Here is a 12,897-nt window from a genome sequence, read left to right as displayed (position 1 = left end):
AGTCACACTCACCACTCTACATTCCTCTATCACAATTTTCCTATCAATAATATGTTGGGGAATTATTGGCAAGTCTCTGCAATTTGTTCCCCAGATTCCTTCAGGATCCAGCAGGTTCTTTTAATTTGTCAACCTCAGGTTTCAGTAACTTCTTTCAATATAATCTCTCTTTTGAATCATAATATCCATGAACTACAATTTCAATATCCACCTCCTTTGTAAAAACTGAGGCAAAGTACTTACTGAGTATCTCTGCCATTCTCTCACTCTCCATTACAAACTTGCTTCCTTCTTCTCTTAGCAGCCTTACCGCTATCTTGATTGCTCAAGCTATCAGGAAATGCGTCAATGCCAGATTCATCAGCCGCACTCAGAAGACAGTCCAGAATGTCACCCGAGCACAACGCAACGCCATCAACGCTCTCAAGACCAACCGCAACATCGTCATCAAACCAGCGGACAAAGGAGGAGCCATTGTCATACAGAACAGAACGGACTATTGCAAAGAAGCATACCGACAACTGGACAACCAGGAACACGACAGACAGTTACCCGCAGATCCGACCAAAGAACACACCCACCAGCTCAACAAACTGATCAAGACCTTCGATCCAGACCTTCAAAACATCCTACGCACTCTCATCCCACGTACTCCCCGCGTGGGAGACTTCTACTGCCTCCCAAAGATACACAAAGCCAACACACCCGGATGTCCTATCGTATCAGGCAACGGAACCCTGTGTGAGAACCTCTCTGGATACATCGAGGGCATCCTGAAACCCATTGTACAGGGAACCCCCAGCTTCTGTCGCGACACTACAGACTTCCTACAAAAACTCAGTACCCACGGACCAGTTGAACCAGGAACACTTCTCACCACGATGGACGTCTCGGCACTCTACACCAGTATCCCCCACGATGACGGCATCGCTGCGACAGCATCAATACTCAACACCAACAACAGCCAATCTCCAGACGCCATCCTACAACTCATCCGTTTCATCCTGGATCACAATGTCTTCACCTTCGATAACCAGTTCTTTACCCAAACACACGGAACAGCCATGGGGACCAAATTCGCACCCCAATACGCCAACATTTTCATGCACAAGTTCGAGCAGGACTTCTTCACTGCACAAGACCTCCAACCAACACTATACACCAGATACATCGACGACATTTTCTTTCTATGGACCCACGGCAAGGAATCACTAAAGAGACTACACGATAACATCAACAAGTTCCATCCCACCATCAAGCTCACCATGGACTACTCCTCAGAATCAGTTTCTTTCTTGGACACACGAATCTCCATCAAAGACGGGCACCTCAGCACCTCACTCTACCGCAAGCCCATGGACAACCTAACGATGCTCCACTTTTCCAGCTTCCACCCTAACCACGTCAAAGAGGCCATCCCCTATGGACAGGCCCTGCGAATACACAGGGTCTGCTCAGACGAGGAGGAACGCGATGGACACCTACAGACGCTGAAAGACGCCCTAGTAAGAATGGGATATGACGCTCGACTCATCGATCGACAGTTCCGACGGGCCACAGCAAAAAATCGCATAGACCTCCTCAGGAGACTAACACGGGACGCAACCAACAGAGTACCCTTTGTCGTCCAGTACTTCCCCGGAGCGGAGAAACTACGCCATGTTCTCCGCAGCCTTCAACATGTCATCAATGAGGACAAACACCTCGCTATGGCCATCCCCACACCTCCACTACTCGCCTTTAAACAGCCACCCAACCTCAAACAGACCATTGTTCGCAGCAAATTACCTAGCTTTCAAGAGAACAGCGTCCACGACACCACACAACCCTGCCACGGTAACCTCTGCAAGACATGCCAGATCATCGACACAGATACCACCATCACACGAGAGGACACCACCCACCAGGTGCATGGTTCATACTCCTGTGACTCGGCCAACGTTGTCTACCTCATACGTTGCAGGAAAGGATGCCCCAGAGCATGGTACATTGGCGAGACCATGCAGACGCTGCGACAACGGATGAACGGACACCGCGCAACAATCGCCAAACAGGAGGGTTCCCTCCCAGTCGGGGAACACTTCAGCAGTCATGGACATTCATCCACCGACCTTCGGGTAAGCGTTCTCCAAGGCGGCCTTCGAGACACACGACAACGCAAAATCGTCGAGCAGAAACTGATAGCCAAGTTCCGCACCCATGAGGACGGCCTCAACCGGGATCTTGGGTTCATGTCACGCTACACGTTACCCCACCAGCGAACAAATGTTATCTGTTTTTAATATAACGGGTCAGTTGCTGTCTTTTCTATGTTTCTACCTCTCTATCTCTGTTTTTTTTTTGTTTGTTGTTTTTTTTTGGTGATTTGTATATTCTGTGAGACCTGGCAGGTAACACTGTCTGCACACTGATTGCCTTGGCAACGGGCAGTTGAAAAAACTGTCTGTACTCACCAAGCATTGTTCTGTGAATTATAAATGCGATTTCATTTCAAGGATTTCATTGCACATCGTTCACCTGACGAAGGGGGAAGCCTCCGAAAGCTTGTGAATTTAAAATAAAATTGCTGGACTATAACTTGGTGTTGTAAAATTGTTTACAGCTATCTTGATTATCCTCATATTACTAAAGTGTCTTTAAAAATCCTTTTTAAATCTGCTATGTTTTTCTTTGCTAATGTTCTCTCAAACTTAGCCTCTTAAGCTTTCAAATATCCCTTTTTAATTTTTATTATCTACCCTACATGCTTCTTTTTTTTAGTTTCAAATATGACCTGATCTTCCTACTCATCATGGGACCCCAGCCTTCCACACACTGCCTTTTTTCCTTCCTGGAATGTACTTGATTTGTACCCTTTACATTTCCTGTTTAAATATTTCCTGTTTAAATATTTCCCATTGCTGATCTACAGTTTTGTTTGCCAATTTTCTTCCCTTTAATCTGTGAAAGGTCTCTTTGTCTCACTATATTTTGCTTTTTCCAGTCTTTCATCTTATCTATTCTTACACTTATTACATAGGCCTCGATATTAACCCCCCTACGATGGGAGGGAGCATCTGTGGGGGGCAGGTTAAGGAGTTAAATACGGGGAACGTGACACCAACATGCAGCGCACGCTGCCTTTTTTACAGCAGTGGCTATCAGGGTGTCTGATTGTCCTGCCATGGAGAGGCGGGACACTTGATTAACATATTTAAATAGGGCTCCCACACAGCAATTGGGAGCAGGATTTAAAGTTTACTGTTGCTGCACGAGTTTCCATGGAATTGAGAAACTTGGCAATGAAAGGGAGGTGGGAGCTGCCGGCTCCACAAGGTAAATGCCTTTCACAGCACTCCTTGTGGGCCAGGAGGAGCAGGAGACTCCTCCCAGACTCCTCAAAGAAGCCTTCAGCTTCCCCCCCCCCCCCCCGCCCCCCCCAGCCCCAGCCCCGATCACCGGCCTCTCTCCCCACGCCACCTCCCAAGCTCTGACTGCCAGCCTCTCCCCCTGCCCCAATCGCTGCCCTCTCCGACTTCCTGGTTGCCGGGGACCTTCCCCAAGGGTCTCCACTCTGGCCTCCTGCTGCTGGTGTTCCCTCCCACCCCCTGGCTAGGCTGTCCATTTGTCCGGCCGTTGGGCGGGAAATGATGCTAAAAAATGTTTGCGATCCTGGCCTTGCGTGGTCCTTCGGCCATTTTTGGCCTCACCATAAATATCGGGGCCATAGAATCTACAGCACAGAAACATTTGGCCCAACTGGTCTATGCTGGTGTTTATTCCACATGAACCTCCTCCCACTCTATTTACCTCTTCCCACCTGCCCCTGTATCCCACTATTGCCTTCTCCTTCGTGTATGCATCAAGCCTCCCATTAAATGGTTCAATCCTATTTGCTTCAACCACTCCATGTGGCAGCAAGTTCCACGTTCTCATCACTCTGTGCAAAGAAATTCCTCCTAAATTCTTTATTTGATCTGTTTTTTTTTCAAAAAATATACTTTATTCATAAAATTTGCAGCAGTACATACAAAACAGTTGTCATATCACTTTCCAAACGTACACAATACAGATTATACAATTTGCAGGTTACGTTAAGTGCAGTACAATGAACACATTGGACATCCTTGCAGTTCATGACACTCTAGGGTGTCTCATTGCATCATACTCAACACAGATTATTGCTTACAGATTCATTTCTGGTCCATTTCAGATTCATTACAGGTACATTACAGCAATTTGAATTTGACATTCTGCCCGAGGGGGTTTTTCCCTGATTGCAGCCCCTCGGTTTACAATGGCGGGAAGGCTCTAAACGGTTGCCTTTCCCCACAGGGCCTTTGCGGCGGCCGCACCCATCCTCAGTGCATCCCTCAGCACGTAGTCCTGGACCTTGGAATGTGCCAGTCTGCAACACTCGGTCGAGGACAGCTCCTTGTGCTGGAAGACCAGCAAGTTTCGGGCAGACCAAAGGGCGTCTTTCACCGAGTTGATGGTCTTCCAGCAGCAGCCGATGTCCGTCTCAGTGTGCGTCCCCGGGAACAGCCCGTAGAGCACAGAAACCTGTGTTACGGAACTGCTCGGGACGAACCTGGACAGATACCACTGCATCTCTCTCCAGACCTTCTTTGCAAAGGCACATTCCATAAGGAGATGGGTGACGGTCTCGTCTCCACCGCAGCCTCCTCTGGGACAGCGCGCGGTGGCGCTGAGAGCCCGGGAGTGCATGAAGGATCTGACGGGAAGGGCCCTTCTCACCACCAGCCAAGCTCGGTCTTGGTGCTTGTTTGAAAGCTCTGGCGATGAGGCGTTCTGCCAAATGACATTGACAGTCTGCTCGGGGAACCAACCGACAGGATCCACCATCTCCTTTTCCCGCAGGGTCTCGAGGACGTTACGTGCGGACCACTTGCTGATCGCCTTGTGGTCAAAGGTGTTTTCCTGCACAAACCTTTCCACGAAGGACAGGTGGGATCTGTTAGTGACTATCTCATATTTATGCCCCCTTGTTTTGGATTCACCCACAAGTGGAAACAGTTTTTCCACATCCACCCTTTCGAACCCCTTCATAATTTTAAAGACCTATCAGATCTGCACTTAGTCTTCCCTTTTCCAAAGAAAAGAGGCCTATCCTGCTCAATCTTTCCTGATAGTTGCATCCTCTCAATTCTGGTAACATCCTTGTATTCTTGTGGTCACTTCTTCCTAAATATTCCCCTAACTTTAGGTCATCTACATGATCCCTGTCATTACCCAGAATCGGTCAGGTAGTGTTTCTATCCTTGCTGAAGTGAAACTTATTGACTGAGAAAACAGACACGAAAACTCTGCCAGAAAACCTGCCCTTTCTCACCACAGACATATTCCCTATTGCAGTCTGTGTTTGGAAGTTTAAATCTCCTACAATTATAACTCTTGTTCATACACACCTCTCTAATTTGTCTACAATTTTCATCCTGGGTTTCCTTTTCACTGTTCATGGTCTATAACATTCTGCCAGCAGTGTCACTGATCTCTTGCTATTGGTCAACTCACTCCAAAAGGATTCTATTTGGATCACTTCTCGATTAAATCTTTCTGCTCTAATGCTAAGATTTGGTCCCTAATTAATATCACTCCCACTTCTTTCTCTATCCCTCCTGAAAGTTTTATACCCAGATTTACTAAATTACCTAGCTGCAGCTACATTTCAGTTACAGTATTGTTATTATGCCATGATCTTCTAATTTAATCAATGATTCTAGGTTCCCAATTTTGTTTATTATACTCTATGCATTAATATACATCAACTTTTAGCATGGACTCCCTGGGTTTTGCAATTATTCTTTTTTTTTGCTTTTCTTTACTATCTGAGCCTGTTCCACCTCTGAACCTTTTTACCCATATATCTAAAGCTTTCCCTTCCAAGTACCCTACTCTACTCTCTTGCTTTACCCCACTCTGTTGCACTCAGTCAGCAGCTTGTAGCCTACAGCAGGAACCCTGGCTGGTTATTCCCCTCCCTAGCCCAGGAATGCTAAAGTCAACTGTCGTGCCATCTCCCCCCAGCCCCAGCCACCATGGTTGAGATCTGACAACTCAGAGTCAAACAGGGATTGAATCTGGGACCTTGCAGGTCTGTATGGTGTTGTGAAGTGCATGAACTAATTGAACTGCTCATGGCGAGTGGTATGTGAGCTCCGGATGGAGAGAAATCTGATGTAATCTGCTGTGTATGCAGGCTGAGTGGTCAACCCCGCTGAATAGTTAGCTACTACAATCACTAACTAAATCTACTATAAATATTGTGAAACATGATGGAGTCTATCTCCACTTTAACCTACGTGGGGTGCATAAAGCCAGTAGGTGGGACATGGAGGGCAAGCTGCTCTCTTAGGCTCCTGAATCCTCTCCAGATCCTTCAGATTAACATGGTGATAGATTCAGAGGTGCTTCTTGTACACTTGGCGAAGTTGTCAGATGTTCAAATAGTCCAAACAATCAGCGCTAGGATTGCTAGGACGAACACAGCGAGTATCTTGGGACTGGCGTGTCCAAACAAGTGTTTGAAAGGACGTAATCTTACCATGGCCTAAAAAAAAAGAAAAAGAATGATGGTCGGAAAATTCCTCAGAGCTGGTCCCGCTGCACCACTGTAACTTTGCTGGGGTTTCTGAAGCACTTCCGGCAGAGCAGTGGGACCAGCTCCAAGGAATTTCCCGGCCTATGATTTCATTTGAGACATGCATGATTGATTGATCATTAACTCTCCATCCTCAACAATTCTTTTTCTCCCTGCCAGGATCCAACAAGACCTTTTAGGACCAGGAAAAGCCCATTGGGCCCAACAAAGATTTCAAAGATCAACTCCCCTTTTTCACTATATCCCTCAATCCCTTCTCTCTACAGAAATGCATCTAATTGCCTCTTGAGCCCACTTACACCGCCAACTTTAATAGTCTTCCCCGGTAACTTATTTTGTCTACTACATGTAAAGGTTCCACCTGACTTTCCTTCTTATTCCTAACTTCAGAATTTTGTGTCCCCTGGTATTTGAACCCTTGCTACTGTCAACAATTTGCCCGGATCAATTTTGTCAACTGCCTTCGTAATCTTCAAAACTTCTATTAGATCACCTTGAGATTTCTTTTTCAAAGGCAGTAAACCCAATTTATCAAGTTCCCTCATAACTTAAATTCTTGTGATCTAGAATCACCTTCATTGCTTGCCTCTGTCCTCTCTCACGGAGAATAATATGATTAACAGTTAGGGGCTGATCTATACCTCATACACCAATAATGTAGCCTCTTTTGATTTGTGTTCTATCATTCTGCTAAGATGATCCATTACATCATTTTCATCCACACTATTCCCTGACCTAGTTGGGGACTTGCTCCAAGGCCTTTGCCATAATCAGCTGCGAGCAGGTGTATGAGGCCAACCTGCCCTCTCATTTCCTTCATTCTGGACCTGTCCCTCAAAGCTTTAAGCAAAAGTAAGTCAGGGGGGAGTAGTGCTTGCATTTTGTAACAAATCTTGCAGCCTTGATGAGAGCTGCTCTTCAAGAACAGATAAGGTACAGCTCTTAGTGGGATTGGGATGTATGTCTTGCTGGACGGTGTTATAATAGGCTGCTTTTGAAACCTGGGAAAAATTAAAATATTATGAGTCATCAATATTGTTAAATTACTTTCTCCTCCTGCCTCCAAACCCTCCCCTAAATATGTTGCCTCTAACCTCATTCTTCCAATAAACCTGTCTCTTATCCCCCCCCTTCCCACAGAGTGATAATAGGACCTTATCACTTGCTATGGAAGTGACTGCAACGCAATCCTTATACCATCAGGCTGGGTCAGGAAACCAGGACAGATCCATGATTAATATTAAAAATTGGGAGTAACTTGAGTTGCGTTTGAGTGAGCTCTGGTTGCTCCTTGAGGTAAACATTGTTAAAGCTTTGATTCAGAGCCAATTTCATTTGTTTTCATGGGATGGGGGTGTTCAACAAGTTTAATTTGTAAAGAAGCTTATATAAGACTAAATAAAACTACCAAAACTTTCATTCTATTTTTATTTGTTCATGAAATGTGGACAACGATGGCAAGGCCACATTTATTGCCCATTCCTAGTTGCCTTCAACAGCTGAGTGGCATCCTAGGGCATTATGAGTCAACCACCTAGTGTGGACTAGAGTCAGGTGCATGTCAGACTGGGTAGAGATAGCAGTTTTAGTTTCCTGTAGGGTATTAATAAACTAGTTGGGTTTTTACGACAATCTTTCATATGTCACATCAGACTACATGTACCAAAACAGGCTACATCAGACTGGATACACCACACCAGTATAGTAAATGTAGAGATAGACTTAAAATTAATAAAATCTTTTTAATAATGCGCACACCATTTTGCAGTGAAAGCCACTCATTAGGTTGAATTATATTAGTCTGAGCTACTTTGATGCAAAGCCTAATAGTTAAAAAGCAAGCATTTATGCTGTAGCCTATATAAATTAATATGGACTTTGGGTAACAAAAACTGAATTTAGATAAAAGGATGGTGATCACAACAACAAATTAAATTGTTAATTATTGTCAGTGATGTGCCAAAGAAAATTACTTTAAAGCAATAAATTGCAGTGTTTTAGTAATGCAGTAAGAATACACTTGATCGTTGCAAAATTGAAACAAAAAATCTTTTATATGTGACTCGTTGCCAGATTCCTTTTCCATTAAGTACAAGCGGTAAACAAAATTAAAATCAAACTGATGTGCAGGAAAGTAATATTTGGAGCTCCAGCGAAGTTTCGATTGGTAAGCACACTGTCTACTGAGCCGAACAAACCACGGGGAGGGGAGAGGTGCTAACTTCAATCACCTCCCTGAGCTCAGTTAGCTTATCTCAGCTGAGACAGTGGTAGGTGTGTTATTGACCTCACTGCCCTGAGCTAGAGAGGGAGGGAAAAAAATCAGCCAGGTTTCCTGTGACTGATCACTGTCCAATGACTACAACTAGATTGGGTACTTGTGTGAATGTTGGATGATAACAGGATCGGATTTTGCAAAATGCTTTAAATGACTAGCTTACCAATGACTAGATTAACAACAATGACTTAGTTGAGTCTCAAACTAGTCACACAATTTTATTGAAAATATCTCAAATATTTTTTCCTAGTTCCTAAATTATAGATTATTTTCAGGTTTGATATGTTTATGACACAATTGTGCTATAATTGTGCATTTTTATATATGATTTTTTTTAAACCTGCCTAAAAAAATCAATTCTAATGCAAAAACAGCTCAATATAGGTGATATACAATGATTTATCTCCTAATAGCTGGACAGATTTTAGGGGAGGAATAATGAGGTAGGTTGATTCACCTTATAGAATTTATTTGTGCTACTTCGCTGCTCTGTGATGTTGACTGTAAAGTTCAGAAAGACACAAATGCACCAACCACAGAAACTGATACATGTGTTGTCTACATGGATTTTAGTAAGACATTTGACGAGGTCCCACATGGCAGACTGGTCAGAAAGGTAAAAGCCCATGGGATACAGGGAAATGTGGCAAATTGGATCCAAAATTAGCTCAGTAACAGGAAACAAAGGGTAAAAGTCGATGGATGTCTTTGCGAATGGAAATCCGTGTCCAGTGGTGTGCCACAGGGCTCAGTGTTGGTCCCTTGCTGTTTGTGGTATATATTAATGATTTGGACTTGAATGTAGGGAGCATGATTGGCAAATTTGCAGACGACACAAAAATTGGCCATGTGGTTGATAGTGAAGAGGATAGCTGTAGACTCCAAAAAGATATCAATGGGTTGGTGGAGTGGGGGGAAAAGTGGCAAATGGAGTTCAACCCGGAGAAGTGTGAGGTAATGCACTTAGGGAGCGCAAACAGTAAAAGGGAATACGCAGTAAACGGGAATATATTGAGAGGGGTAGAGGAAGTGAGAGACCTTGGAGTGCATGTGCACAGGTCCCTGAAGGTGGCAGTACAGGAAGATAAGGTTATGAAGAAGGCATATGGAATGCTCTCCGTTATTAGCCGAGGTATAGAATACAAAAGCAGGGATGTAATGATGGAACTGTATAAAAAGCTGGTAAGGCCACAGCTGGAGTATTGTGCGCAGTTCTGGTCACCACATTACAGGAAGGACGTAATTGCTCTGGAAAGAGTGCAGAGAAGATTTACAAGAATGTTGCCAGGGCCTTAAAATTGCAGATACGAGGAGAGATTGGAAAGGCTGGGGTTGTTTTCTTTGGAGCAGAGGAGGCTGAGGGGAGACTTGATTGAGGTGTACAAAATTATGAGGGGCCTAGATAGAGTAGACAGGAAGTACCTGTTTCCCCTAGCGGAGAGTTCAAGAACTAGAGGACATAGATTTAAACTGATTGGCGGAAGGATTAGAGGGGACATGAGGAAAAACTTTTTTACCCAGAGGGTGGTGGGTGTACGGCATTCGCTGCCCGAATTGGTGGTAGAGGCAAGTACCCTCAACTCTTTTAAAAAGTACCTGGACCAGAACCTAAAGTGCTGTAAGCTGCAGGGCTATGGACCGGGTGCTGGAAGGTGGGATTAGAATGGGCACCTGGTTGTTCTTCGAGCCGGCGCAGAAACGATGGGCTGAATGGCCCCCTTCTGTGCTGTATCTTTTCTATGGTTCTATGGTTCTATTAGTGCACAACCAGTTTGGGTCTGGTTCATACCAGCAACCTGTTCTGAGCATTTCAACCTTGAAAGGAGGTGACTGAGAAATGACCTCGTGGTAGAATTAAAAATAATAAATGGCACAGAAAAGATAAATCCTGAACAAATTAAAACATGACAGTGTGACAATGAGGCACAGGAACAAACTGCAAAAAGCAAATTTAGGATTGATGTGGCAGGGCAGGTTGAGAAAGCGGTTAAGAAAGCATACGGGATCCCGGGCTTTACAAATAGAGGCACAGAGTAAAAGCAAGGAGGTTATGATGATCACTGGTTCGGCCACAACAGGAGTATTGTGTCCAGTTCTGGACACCACACTTTAGGAAGGATGTGAAGGCCTTAGCGAGGATGCAGAGGAGATTTACTAGAATGGTTCCAGGGATGAGGGACTTCAGTTACATGGTTAGACAGGAGAAGCTGGGATTGTTCTCCCTAGAGCAGAGAAGGTAGAGAGGAGATTTGATAGAGGTATTCAAAATCATGAAGGGTCTAGACAGAGTACATGGAGAGAAACTGTTCCCATTGGCAGAAGGGTCAAGAACTAGAGGACACAGATTTAAGGTGATTGGCAAAAGAACCAAAGGTGACATGAGGAAAAACTTTTTTACACAGCGAGTGGTTAGGATCTGAAATGCTCTGCCTGAGGGGGTGGTGGAGGCAGATTTAATCATGGCTTTCAAAAAGGAACTGGATAAGTACTTGAAGGGAAAACATTTTCAGGGCTATGGGGATAGGGCGGGGGAGTGGGACTAGCTGGATTGCTCTTGCAGAGAGCTGCACGTACTCAATTGGCCAAATGCCTTCTTCCATGCTGCAACCTTTCTATGTCAGTCAGAAAGTTGTTCACACAGTGCAATCAATGTGTGGCATGGACTTCTGGACAATGCAGGCAAAAAAGTTGCATACTGTAACAGGAAGGCAAAACTGTTGATTCTTTCTGGATGGATAATCAAAGATGGGTCGAATGGCTTTCCTCACCCTTGTCTAACCTGTGATCTTGTGTTGAAAATATGGAATTTGGGTCAGTGCTTTTTTTGAGGAACTGGCAATATCAACAAAATTTGCAGGCTAGAGCCTTGAGCACCACTGCTGCTGTTTTGTAGGAAGTTATTTAATGTTGGAGTGTGCCAATTAAAATACGTTTCCTATGGATCAAACAGATATAATTTCTGAGTTTCCGATTTCAGCTATTCCACAGATTGCATTCCCTCTTGGCCATTGTATTGTACGCAGCATCACCCAAAGAAAGAAAAACTTTTTAAAAATTGGAGGTCTGGAGAGATCTCACGCTCAAAAAAGTGGATACATTTTGTTTGATGTGTCTTGCTGCAATCGTAAATGCTGTTTCACACACAGGATAAGCAGCAGACAGACTTTTAGTTTACATTCCAGTTAACTTTATTTTGACTCTCATCAGCTAACTGGAATGCTTATTGCAGCAACTTAAAGTAGCTGTTGGAGCATGTTTTCAAGAAAAAAAAAATCACACAAAACGAAGAATCGAAAAAAAACTTTTAAAATTAAGGAGCAGCAACCCCATTCAAATGCAAAAAAAATCCTAAAAGAAAATGCATTTCTTTGATGAAAACATCACTCCCGACGAGGATGGGATTCGAACCCACGCGTGCAGAGCACAATGGATTAGCAGTCCATCGCCTTAACCACTCGGCCACCTCGTCCCATTACAAACTATAGGAGGCCTACTCTTTTTGCAGCAACTAACCGACCGTTCCTTTCACTATCGATTTTAATTGAACTCCGTTACTCTTTGTCCGCAGAAACCTCCGCCATAAACCCGGGCCCTTCTCTCCTCTCTCCCTCGTCCCCTCTATTCGATTTGTTTATTTAGTCGCGCTCCGTGTACTGGAGCCAGTCCTATCACCTCATCTAATACCACATCTACAGAAAGTATCAGATCGCTTTAATCTTGAATGAAAAGTTATTTGAAAAAACAAATTTATTAACGGTAACGTACTTTAGTTTGAATAAATTTTCTCACTTGAACGTTTTGACGTTAACTGTATTTTTCCGCTCGCGCTGTCACCCCTCAATTACAGGCAGGTAAGGGGGCCGGGCTCCAGTGTTATCCACACGTTCGCATTGGTTATTTAATTTCCAGTTTCCTCCGTCCGATTGGCTAACTGTACCGTCACTCACCTCGAAGCCGTATCATCAGGTTAGGTTTAAGCATTGAATTAAGAAATCAAGATAAGTTGAGTCGCTTTCTT

At 44.3% G+C, this 12,897-nt stretch overlaps 1 protein-coding gene and 1 non-coding gene across 3 annotated transcripts; both read right to left on the bottom strand.

The window, feature by feature from the left end:
* Positions 1 to 3,985: 3,985 nt before the first annotated feature.
* On the bottom strand, positions 3,986 to 12,728 carry LOC137321540 (uncharacterized). Of its 2 annotated transcripts, none has more exons than XM_067983938.1 (2): positions 12,645 to 12,728; positions 3,986 to 7,602 (listed from the first exon to the last, which is right to left on the bottom strand). In XM_067983938.1, exon 2 carries the CDS (start codon positions 5,047 to 5,049, stop codon positions 4,291 to 4,293), a length of 759 nt encoding a protein of 252 aa, XP_067840039.1. In that variant the 5' UTR covers positions 5,050 to 7,602; positions 12,645 to 12,728; the 3' UTR covers positions 3,986 to 4,290. The 2 variants fall into 2 exon arrangements, with proteins under 2 accessions (XP_067840039.1, XP_067840037.1); XM_067983936.1 differs by having other exon boundaries at positions 3,986 to 6,550; positions 12,645 to 12,722.
* trnas-gcu (transfer RNA serine (anticodon GCU)) lies at positions 12,267 to 12,348 on the bottom strand. Its single transcript has one exon. It is a non-coding gene; the product is annotated as a tRNA-Ser (tRNA).
* Positions 12,729 to 12,897: the final 169 nt, after the last annotated feature.

This window comes from Heptranchias perlo, chromosome 5 (assembly GCF_035084215.1).
Source record: "Heptranchias perlo isolate sHepPer1 chromosome 5, sHepPer1.hap1, whole genome shotgun sequence".
Classification (NCBI taxonomy): Eukaryota; Metazoa; Chordata; class Chondrichthyes; order Hexanchiformes; family Hexanchidae; genus Heptranchias; species Heptranchias perlo.
Note: the sequence above shows the minus strand (reverse complement) of the source record. Positions and strands in the feature narration are given on the sequence as shown.

Bases quoted from the DNA above. Each gene is read 5' to 3' on its own strand.
- LOC137321540 (XM_067983938.1), bottom strand. From the start codon at position 5,049: ATGAAGGGGTTCGAAAGGGTGGATGTGGAAAAACTGTTTCCACTTGTG.